Source organism: Nyctereutes procyonoides, unplaced genomic scaffold (assembly GCF_905146905.1).
Source record: "Nyctereutes procyonoides isolate TBG_1078 unplaced genomic scaffold, NYPRO_anot_genome, whole genome shotgun sequence".
In the NCBI taxonomy this organism is placed as follows: Eukaryota; Metazoa; Chordata; class Mammalia; order Carnivora; family Canidae; genus Nyctereutes; species Nyctereutes procyonoides.
In genome coordinates, this window is record NW_026575082.1 from 12,940,290 (window position 1) to 12,952,615 (window position 12,326).

The following is a 12,326-nucleotide window of genomic DNA, read 5'->3' on the forward strand; positions in this document are numbered from 1 at the left end:
CTCCAGGTTTATTCAGTTCTTATTCAAGTGAAAGTCTTTTGTGATAAAAACATAATCCAATAGGCTGCTACTGTTTCTAAAATCCTGAGTGAGTTCAGGTTGGCCTATTGATTCTCTATTTTTTTTATTCTCTACTTTTGATCTGTCTTACAAAGTTACTTACACCTTACTACAAATTTTCATATATGCAAATCCTTTCCCTAATGAACTTAAATTTTAGTACTTAAAATTACCTTATGAGTCTACGTATCTGTTAAAGTAACTTTCATGTGTAACAAATTAGCAACATTGAACCAGATCAGATTTATATTTAAAAAATATTCTTTTTATTCATTGCTGATTTGTTTGGCCTAGCAAATAAAGGCTGGTGCCCTCACAATTGGTCAGAGAAAACAATCACACGGTACAGCCGTGTTGTATTTATTTATTCTGATAAACAGAGAACAAACTACACAGCTCATGAAATATATACCATAAATAACAAATGGCAGTAGTTCAAAGATACATAATATTTGAAAAACTATGTACATGTTAAGTCTCTACCAAGGGAAAAAAAAAGTCTATATCAAGGAAAGATGGAAAGACATGAACTTGAAATTATTAATGAAATATTTTAGTTGTCCCCCAAACCCAAATCTATATTTTTTGGCATCTAAATTCAACACTGATCTCAAATCGGGTGTGTGAAAGGAAGCTTTCTAATGTCTTTCTAGGTCAGCAGGGAAAGAATATCCCTCACACCTACATCCAGCAGCTGGACTTCCTTCGAAGCTCATCTATGATGAAACTGAGTAACCAGGATAACTATAGAGTTTCTGACAAATCTTTAGGGCTGCTTTGTCATCACCAACTGTTCCCAGACATGATGCTCAGCTCTGGGTCCAAGGGGCTATAGGGGCGGGGGAGGGGAGGGTGGCAAGATGGTAGGAATGAGTTGGGGCAAAAAGAGAAAGAACTTAGAGATGAGTGAGGCACATGGTAGTAGAAAGGTTCAAGCAGGGTCAGGACAACCAACCAGGTGTCCATAAAGGGTCAAGTTTCCAAAGTCATCCGCTGATCAATATGAGAAGAAAGTAAACACAAAGGAAATACCACGTGCTTCCATTACATTCAAATCTATTCTCCTGTGGTGGTTCCTTGACATGGGAAGGACTGCTATAATAGAAACCAACTGGATTTTCAAGGGCAAGAGACTTTGCCACTAAACAAGATGATGTCATTCTTCCTGATGATGAAGAGGAATGGGTGATCAGCTCTGAATACCCTGGACTCGGGGAGCTGCTTTTCTACGATGTTACTTCCTGTAGCAGCAGTGGCCTCTGTACCCTCCTCAGTGACCTCTATGTAGGACTTGTGCACCATTTTGGACACATACAGACGGCCTCCTGCAGCTATACCAGACAGATCAGCTCTGGATTCATCAAAGATGTCTTTCAGCCCCAGGGCTCTTAAATGGTGTTTGATTTCATAATTCTTCTCTATCTTGAATTGAGGAAGAAACACCTCAACATACTGAGAGCTCATTTTTCTTGGATTGGTCCACTCCATTAGATTCTGAAAGGTCAGCCTGTTTTCAATCTGCAGGAATATTGAAAAAGCAATTCAGAACCATACGCTTAAGAGACAGATAAAACACCAACCACAAAGATAGATGGTTTTCCGTAATTATCCTCTCCTGGATATTTGCATGTAAGAATGTCAATGGGTTCAGGGGAATCTGAAAATGGGAAATTATTAACACAGTTAAAGCACTCTTTAACAAATCATGTTTAATTCACTCTGCTATGACAAGGTGTGGCTTACTTGTATTTCGAGGCATTTCTGTTCTAGTCTGCATATGAACAAATATAGCCAAAGTGGAACAGTGGGCAGGTGAAGGAATTAGGGTAGCAAGGATCATCAGAGGGAGAAAGGAGCTCAGTGGTCATTTAAGCCAGTGTTTCTTGACCATTTTCCATCATGAAAGTAATAGGAAATGGTATTGTTTACATAGCTTGCAGGAATAGCCAGTGGAACCCCAGGGGGCCCAAGGCAAGGAGCCCAGAGGTCTAGCCTCCAGGGTTTATTTAGGTGATCTGTACCTTCCAGTACAATTACCTACACCATCTGGGGGGCTTGGGTCCAAGTCAACTCTCCTACTCAACACATGCAACAAGGGAAGCTCAAGACACTGTAAGGAAATGTGATGAATTGCCTGGCTGGGCACCTCAGTTACACAGCTATGAGCCCATGGCTCTCTTTCCAGAACCACTGCTGCCCCAAACAATTCACAAGTGGAGCTCACCAACTCCTGAATACTGACAATTGATCAGAGAGACTAGTCCAGACTTATACAGGGAAGATTTTTCATGCACATTATTTACAAATCTTATAGGTAGATATCTGTTCTCAAATTCAGTCTCACTAGAATCCTAAAGAGCTTTTCAGAGCTATCCTTATCAAGGATCTAAATTTATATAATCAAATTTTGTCTAATTTAAATTTTATGCATGTAAGTGATCCAGTTTATAGTTAATCTATAACAATTTCTCATTCTGAATTTGAATTTTTCCTCATTTAGCTCACCATAAAGCCAAATCCCCATTATTTAGTTACATAGGGTTATATAGGTCTGTAGGATAATGTAGGAATATAGATTTATACTAAACTGACCCAAACATCTTTAAGAAAATCTATTATGGAAAAGAAAAAAGTAGACAATGAGTAAAAGAACAAATCTATCTTTTGAGTTATCTGCTGTTTGTTTTATATGGGCTACTTTTTTCTACTACTGTAGATTATTTGGAATCAAAATCTAATTGTGATAAAGATTATCAAGTGAATTATTTTTTTAAGATTTTATTTATTTATTCATGAGAGACACAAAGAAAGAGGCAGAGACATAGGCAGAGGGAGAAGCAGGCTCCCTGTGGGGAGCCCGATGAGGGACTCAATCCCAGGAACCCCAGATCCTGCCCTGAGCCGAAAGTAGACACTCAACCACTGAGCCACCCAGGCGTCCCTCAAACGAATTATTGACCTAATATGAGTACCAATATTTTATATTGTTACTTTAGATTTATCAATAGCAACGTTATGACATTCCTCTTGCTGTTCATGTCAAAAAACACAATTACAATGAAACTAAATGAAAATCGTAATGCAAGAATTCTTACAACCTGAAATTTTTAAGTGGATGCATACAAACACAATCAATAACATCCTAAAAATCTTCTAATTCCCCAGTGGTGAAAGTGGTAGTAGCAACTTACTTGGGATAGGTCATTCTCAGGCAGCATTATGTACATGCTTATGCCACCATGATACTTGAGCTCAAGAACCTGCATGGGTGGGTCTCTAATGACAGACAAATTGAACTTCCGTTCTTGATGCATCATGGAGACTGCTTTCCCAGGACACTGAAAGTCAAGTTGCAAAAAAACTTTTATAAGCCCTCCTTATTTCATTTATACAATGAAAATGATGCTTCAATTTTTGGTTGTTCCTATAGATTTTTCCTGACCTGCTGCCAAGCAGTGGTTCACAGTTCAGACTTTGAGATTAACTGCCTGAGTTTAAAACTCCCAGCTGTGTAACTTTGGGCAAGTTACTTCACTTCTCTGTGCCTCTATTTCTTCACCAGTATAATGAGGGTAAAACTAATCTCTACTGCATAGAACTGTTGAAAAGATTACATGAGTTAATATACCTAGCACTTGGTACACTGCTTTGCACTTAGTGTTTTACCTGAAAATGTTTATATAATAAGTAATGAATAATCATTAAATCCCATTATAATTTAAAATGACCACCATAGATTTTTTTTTATAAGACTTCATTCTTAAATTTTGTGATTTGGATAGTACTGTCTGTATTTTACTTTTGATGAAAGAAAAATATCGAGAGTATTCATAGTAATATTTATCACTCATTCAGTGATCTTTTATTTCCACCAGCTCTCAGTACTCCTACGTCTCAAATTTCTGATGTGGAAAAATGCAGGAAGAATATTTCAATAAATAAAACTAATTTTAAGTTAACCTGAGTTTCTCTGCCTCAAAAGGCTGAGTGATTGAAAGAAACTTTTGAGATCAATTAGTGGAATCGCCTCATTTGTGAGGATAAGAAGGTCTATAGTGCTTGAGTTAACTTGACTCCAAAGCCTTTGATGTTTCTACTATTAGATTACTGTGTACAAATTGGTAACCACACAAACACACACACACACACACACGCACACACACAAGAATATATGTTTTATAAAAGTTGGTTAAGACTGACACTTGGAAATGTGTAACTTTACTAAATATAACTTCTTCCTTTGTAAAAAGACACACATCCTTGCTTTGCCTCAGGAAAATCATTGATATTAAATGACTAGAACTATCCACCCCACAGTTAGAATTACAAAAAACTAAAAGCACACTTTTGTCATATTTTCAAGTTGATGACATAGGCATCCAAATATTAGAATACTTTTAAATGAATCCATACTTTATTACTTTTCTAAAATTTGAATGTATTTTAAGAAATATTGACTTACGGGACACTTCCAGTCATGTACCATAAACTGCATTATCAGGAAAATAAGTTGTATTATAAGCAATTCACCATAAAGCACTGGTAAGCAGTAGAAGAAATAAGTAAAGAAATGAGGAATCCTTCATTTGTCTATATAAATACCATAATTTCTGCAAAGGAATACTATTGGCAAAAAAAAACTTCTTAAATTAAAAATATTTCCATACCTTGGGAGATTTGAAATGACAATTTAAGGTTTCATTCTTGCTGAAGGCCAACTCCCACTTGCCTTTGAAGTACACGGCATTCACCAGCACCATTACAGCAGAGGAGCTTATGCCATCTTCTTGAAAGACATTCCTGATTTTACCTTTGGACAAATAAATGGAGAAAAAAATGTTAATTTTTAATGTAATTTTTATTTTTTATATTTTTAGACTTATTTATTTGAGAGAGAGGCAGAGCAGGGGGAGGGGTAGAGGCAGAGGGAAAGAATCTCAAACAGACTCCTCACTGAGCATGGATCTCACCACTCCGAGATCACAACCTGAGCCAAAATCAACAAGCAGATGCTCCATTGACTAAGCCACCCAGGCACCCCATTAATGTAATTTAAAAAAAAAGACAAGCTGAACATGATATTTTCCTTATGACATAATTCTAATAATAAATGATATTAGTAATAATCTACGAACAATCACTCCATCCAGTACTCTCTGAACACTTTATGTACAGTATTTGGTTTAATCCTCACAAAATCTCTATGAGGCAGGCACTATTATTGTTTTCACTTCCTGTTGAAGAAGATGGAACACAGAGAGATGGAATAATTTATACAACATCATACAACAAGAAAGTTACGGCAAAAGGATTCCAACCCAGAAAGACAATTCCCCAAGGGCCCTCCTTGCTTGTAAGCACCAAACTACTTTACTGCCCCAATGAGATCACAGCCCTCCAAATATAATTCAACTCCATTCTGTTGGGCTAATTACTTCTTTCATTCTACATTAAGATTTTTGCTGGATGTCAAACCTACTCTTGATACTTGAATCATAACCATGAAAGGCACCGTCCTTGTCCTCATTGGGTTCACGGTCCAGCACAGGGGAGGCAACAACCAAACAGAGCCATACACATTGGTACTGCAGCCATGTGCTCAGGGTGCTGTAGGAGCACAGATTAGGGGCTCTCATCTCTGGCTTGACCTTCTGCTGGAGCTGAGGGCCAAGGGGAGGCAGAGAGAAGCTGCATATAGTAGAGGCTGTCTATTTAAACACACGGAAGCCTGGAAGAGCACAGCATATTTGGGAAAATCCTAACTCATTCTGATGTATTAGGGAAAGTAGTGGTTGGAAAGGTTACAGTCAGTGACCAAATAATGAAGAGCCTACATGTCTGGTGGTAACTTTGGATTATCCTGAAAGCAATGGAAAATGATTATTCAGTATTCATTGTAAGATAAGAAAGAACACCGTCATGATGGGTCAGATTTCTCTTTCAAAAGGACTGCCCTGGTATGTGTGGAGGATGGGGAAGGGGTGATAAGACCTGGGTGGGTTTGTTGGTATGTTGGCAGCATTTTGAAGTGTTCCCCCCAAATGAGTATTGAGAACAAATGCTTATCAAACTAAGAATAATTTTAACATATATTTGCATGAAAAAAGAAGGAAAAGAAATAAATAACTGGTCCAGACGGAAAAAGGTGTTATCAATCTGATACCCTTAAAAAATACACACTAAATAGAATTCCATTCAGTTATTGGGAAAAGCAATGGCACAGTGTTAGTTTGTGAATAGTGTATTTGAAACTTGTGGTGGCTAATGGTCAAAGTAATCCTCTACTGAGGTAATGATGAATGAACAAAAGGAAATTGAGACACTGTATTCTTGTTCCCAGTTGTAGTATGTTGAATGTTTACCTTTTAAGAATGCAAGTCACATGTTTCATATATTTGAGACAGAACCAGACTCAGCAAATACAGGTATATTGTTCTGAGTATAAATCCGGGTCAAGCCTTAAGTAAAGAAATGACCAGGCTTATAATCAGTTGATTATAAAATACCATATTTGTTTTGACTCAACCAGAACATCAGCTGGAAATCGGTTTTTAGATGTATGAAAGACACTTACCAATAAAGCAATGTATTTTTTCTGAAAGGTACTACCATTGCCACAAATATTATTTTGATAAATGAAGAGGCTTTTAAAATGAAAGATAAAGTATGCATCTTTTAGAAGAAGCAATGATATAAAAATATATTTCACATATAGTAGGATGTCATAAGTTCAATAAGCTTCTTTAAGAAAAAACAGCAAGATACTGGATTGATCATTATAATGAAATATTATGTTGTGGTCACTGAAAATAATGTTCTATAGTCTTCTAGTCTTTGTTCACTACACAGGTATAAGATATTGAGGATAACTGAGTAAATTAGTTCAGCTTGTCACTAATGGATGAAATGGTCATAATGAAGTCAATATTTGTTTCATAGGTTTGTTTCCCAATCCAATGAGATAATGTAATAGATAAGATTTCTGAAAAGTATAAAGCATGCAGATTATTAAGATACTCAGAACCACATTGTGGACAAATATGAAAGCAATTCTTTTTTATTTAATAATATATTTTATTTAACCAATACATCCCAAATCATTCCACCATATAATATATATAAAAAGCTACTGAGGATATGTTTACATTCTTTATTTCATACTTGTTCTTTGCAATTAGATAGTCATGAAAATTGCAAAGTAGTCTGTAAAAATGTGGGAGATAGAGTATGAAGAAAAAAATCTAGACATAGATGTGAACATAGGCTACAAACATAACTAGGTCAACTTATGTGCATGAGGCCAAGGACTAAAATAGATAATGGGAAAAGGGGGAATCCCTGGGTGGCTCAGCGGTTTCACGCCTGCCTTTGGCCCAGGTGTGATCCTGGAGACCCGCGATCGAGTCCCACGTCGGGCTCCTGGCATGGAGCGTGCTTCTCCCTCTCCTCTGCCTGTGTCTCTGCCTCTCTCTCTCTCTCTCTCTCTCTCTCTCTCTCCTCTCTCTCTATGTCTATCATAAATAAATAAATTTAAAAAAAAGAAAATGGGAAAAGGAAACTGTGATTTACTGAGGTGCTAAAATTGTGAGGAATTTTTGCTTCCCATTTTTCAATGTGATTAAAAAACATACAGCATCATATTTACCATCTTAACAGGTCAGTTGTATTAACTATATATGCCTTGCTGTGCATCACACCTTCAGAACTTACTTCATCTCGAAAAACTGAAACTCTAAATGCATCGGACAACTCTCCTTCATGCACCAGCCCCAGACCCTGATAACTGCCACTCTATTTTTTTTAGTTGAAGTACAGTTAGCATACACTATTATATTAGTTTTAGGTGTACAACATAATGATCCAACAGTTCCATACATTACTCAGTGGTTATCGAAGTAAGTGTACTGTTAATCCCCTTCACCTATTTCATCTCCCCCCCACCTCCCCTTTGATAACAACCACCTGTTTTCTCTGCATTTAAGTCAGTTTTTTGTTTGTATCTTTTTTCTTTGTTTTGTTTCTTAAATTCCATGTATGAATGAAATCATAATATCTGTGTTTCTCTGTCTTATTTCACTTAGCATTATACCTTCTAGGTCTGTCCATGTTGCTGCAAATGGTAAGATTTCATTCTTTTTATGGCTTAGTAATATTCCTTTCTATCTATCTATCTATCTATATCTTGATATATATATATATCAACATATATATATATATCTTCTTTATCCACTAATCTACTAATAAACATATGGTTGCTTCTACATCTTGGCTACTGGAAATAATGGGGCAATAGCCACAGGCATATATATATATTTTTTCAAATAAATGTTTTCATTTTCTTTGGATAAATATCCAGTAGTGGAATTCCTGGAGCATATTGATAATTCTGTTTTTAATTTTCTGAAGAACCTCCATACTGTTTTCCATAGTGGCTGCACCAATGTGTCTTCCCACCAACAGTGCTTGAGCAATATTCAATAACAGCAACTATTACTTTGGATTAGGAGGAACTGTTCCTTGCATATCTTACAAAAGACTTCCACCTGTATTTTTTAAAGATTTTTTATCTATTTATTTGAGAGAAAGACAGCAAGTGGAAGGGAACAGGAGCAGGTGGGGAGGGGCAGAGAGAGAGGGGGAAGCAGGCGCCCCCCTGAGCAGGGAGTAGGACTTGCGGCTCTATGCCAGGACCCTGGGATCATGACCTGAGCCAAAGACAGACACTTGACAGACTGAGCCACCTAGGTGCCCCAAAACTTCCAGCTTTAAACTTGACTATTGTTAGTATTCACATATCACTGACAAATCTTATAGAAAAATAGGGTTGCACTCACCATGTGTCTCATTTTCAACCCATTTATTAATTTTATATCTGGTATCTTCTACATCATTTGTAAAGTCAACTCGTTCCACTTTGGCATTGTATAATTTTTCAGCACACTCAATATAGTCCTATAAATATAAATAATTACAGTTCTATAAGTAATACACAGTTCTTATAGTCATAAATCACCATCAACTAAGCATATAAGAAATCTGTTTTTGAACTCATCTCTTCATTTCCACCATCTAACTCAAAGACTCATTCCTCACTCAAAAATGAGGAAATATGGCTAGAAATATGAGAACATGGCTAAGACAGGAGCTGGAGAACCTGAAACTGAATTTGCACAGCAAGCATGCTATTTGAACTTATGTTTATTAGGGAGAGGCTGATTAGGATTACATCTAAAGACCACTCCCTTGGCTTTACCACTGCTTTCTCACTATAAATACTTCAACAGTGTCTTAGCTTATCTTTCTTGCTTTTGTCACCCCCTTCCTACTGAAAACATTAAGAAGGCTTTCAGGCTACTTCTTGTACTTAAAAAAGGAAGCTCAAGCCCCTGGACTTTGCCTGCACTTGAAAGAAAGAAAAAAAAAAAGAAGAAAAGAAGTCAAGTTGATGAGAACAAGCAGAAAAGGTGAGCACTCCAAGCAATAGTACCCTCAGAGGAGTAGGAGGATCTTTGGACACTCAGAAGACCAACAGGAATTTGTGCTGATGGAAGCATGTGTAGAAGATGGAAATGGAGCCAGGGCAGAGGAAGAGCGTGAGTGTCTTGTTGCCCTTGACAAGGAGCTTTCATTTTATTTTAGAGTAAGTTATTTAAAGCATTTAAACAGAGGAATAATATTTAAATGTACATTTCATAAAGGGGACTCTGAAATCAGCACAGAAAATAAAACTGATTGGAAATAGAAGGACTTGTTAAAGTGTCCTAATAGTTTATCCTGAAGGATGTAAAGAGGTCCTGAACCGAGGCACTAGCAATTTCCAGGGTCATGGGGAAGACAAGACAAATGTTAGAAATGCACTAGAAGGTGGAACTAGCTCTTTTCTTATCCCCTACCCTTCCATTTCCTTCTTGAACCATTCAGACTCAAAGCCATAAGGAGGGGCGAATCTAGGTAGGTATACATCTCAGGATGGGGAGGACCACTGTGGCAGGGCTGGATGGCATAGCCCCATCACAGTGAGGAGCCATTCAGCACAAAGTTTGAGTGGCCAAAGCAGATGAAGAACACATTGCCTTGTCAGGGAAGCCCAGCTCTGGAATTCAAGTTCAGGCAAAGTCCTGAGGCATCCCTGAGGAGGGGAGTCCTTATGCAGATACTAGATCTTAAATAGTGTGAGATGGGCATCCATGTGGGGTGTCAAAGCACAAAAAAGTGGGAGTGACATCTCTGTGGTAGGCAGCTCACCATGGGGTGTGGGGGACTAAGTGGAGGGAGGAAGTATTCTCGTGGAGAAACAGCCTAACATGGAGGGGCAGATCTCTCATGGGATGAAGAAGGTGTTTTCACACTGGGAGGGGCAACAGCATCAGTGATAGGAGATTGGTTACATAGAAGGAGGTGGATCAAACAAGTAAATATATAAGAATAATGTCAGCCAGACTTCTCACTATTAGAGAAGAGAGATAAACAAACATAGGAAGACAGAAAACAAAAAAATGAACCCTGTGGTGTATTAATGGAAATTGGAGATACCAATAGGAACTCATGAGTTTCATTAGATACAAGTAAAGAGATGAACACGCATTTAATATATGCATGTATCTTCCTTAAAAAGAACTAGGGCTCCTGGAGAAATGGCTGATTCTAGGACTAAAACAGGAAAAGAAGATGAGATTGGAACATCTCATGGTGCCAGAGAGTGCTCAAATGAAGGGGGCCTATCAAAAAAAACACAGATGCCAATAGAAGAAATAATTTGAGCATGAAAATAATATGATGGATTATAACCTTTTGGCTAAAACAAAAGACACCATGGGTCCATATTGCTATAAATAAACAAACAAATAAATAAATACGTTTTCTCAAGAATGAGATATTTACACAGCCTGAAAGCAGTTCCCTACAAAATACTTAACAACAGGGGAAAAGGAGGAACTTCACAACAGTGAAACCCAGCATATCTGTGTAATCACATAATCAAAGATGGCAGGACAAGCAATGGGATAAATCAGAATCCTGCTGGTGTGCAATAGGGATAACACAATAAAACAAAACACTGGATGTTTCCATCAAATCTGGTGCAAGTGTTAGCTAATGTTATGGCAATAATCCTCGCACAATATATAAGTGTATCAAATCAACATGCCATACGCTTTAAACTTATACAATATTACATATCAATATCAATCATATTTCAGTCAAACTGGGGAAAAATGGAACTCTAATTATGAAGAAACATCAAACAAACCCACACTGAAGGGCATTCTAAAATATACCTGGCCTAAAACTGGACACTGTGAATATCATCAAAATTGTCAAGATCATGAAAGTCAAAACAGGCTATGAAATGTTCCAAATTGAAGGAGACTAAGACTAAAAGTGAGTCAACAACAGAATATAGTGCATGACTCTGACTAAATCCTTTGCTATGAGGGGATGATGTTGGGCTGACTGGTAAAACTCAAAAGGTTTGAAAGATAAGCTGATAAGCTGATACTAATGTAAATTGTTAACTTCCTGATCTTGATGGTTGTATCATGATTATTTAGAAGAATATCATTTTTTGTAGGAATTACATGAAACTATTCAAATATGATAAAGCATCTCAAATGGTCCAGGGGGGGAATGTTCTTTCTACAATACTTGCAACTTCTATGTGAGTTTGAAATTATTTCAAGGGACGCCTGGGTGGCTAAGTGATTGAGCATCTCACTCTGAGCCTTTTGCTCAGAGTGTGATCCGGGGATCTGGGATCGAGTCCCACTTCAGGGTCCCTGCATGGACCCTCTCCCTCTCCCTGTGTCTCTGCCTCTCCTCTCTGTGTGTCTCTCATGAATAAATAAAATCTTTTTTAAAAAAGAAATTATTTCAAAATAACTTTTCTTTTGAAAGTAGAAGGAAAACCTCTTAGGTCTTCTTTTCTGATGCACTATGAAGCTCCAGGAAAGGGATAAGTCAGAGTTGATCAAAATACTTGGTAAGTCATTCACTGAAAGAGAACCCAGGGGTTGGAGAATATGTGGGGACAGGAGAGATGGTGTGCTGAAGAATCCATAGACCCTGAGGATTTGTAGTAGGCAGGTAGAGAGATGAGCATAGCACTCTGGGTGAGGAATGATTCATCATACAGCCACAGAGAACTGTGGAGTTATGGAGGACAGAGTCAAGGAACTACACACTTTCAAGTTGATCACCTCTTCCCGGGTAAAAGAGTAGACTCAAAGTGTTAGAGGTCTGATAGCAGAACCCTAACGAACACCAGTATT

General features: G+C 37.6%; 1 protein-coding gene across 2 annotated transcripts in view; it reads right to left on the reverse strand.

The window, feature by feature from the left end:
- Positions 1-404: 404 nt before the first annotated feature.
- LOC129514423 (serpin B7-like) overlaps positions 405-12,326 on the reverse strand; it is a 51,246-nt gene continuing 39,324 nt past the window's right edge. For both annotated transcript variants that reach the window (XM_055332973.1, XM_055332974.1), the window contains exons 5-8: positions 8,895-9,012; positions 4,728-4,870; positions 3,252-3,398; positions 405-1,578 (exon numbers count right to left, since the gene is read on the reverse strand). In XM_055332973.1, coding sequence (XP_055188948.1) covers positions 1,180-1,578; positions 3,252-3,398; positions 4,728-4,870; positions 8,895-9,012 — 807 coding nt within the window. In that variant the 3' untranslated portion in view covers positions 405-1,179. The remainder of the gene's footprint in view (positions 1,579-3,251; positions 3,399-4,727; positions 4,871-8,894; positions 9,013-12,326) is intronic.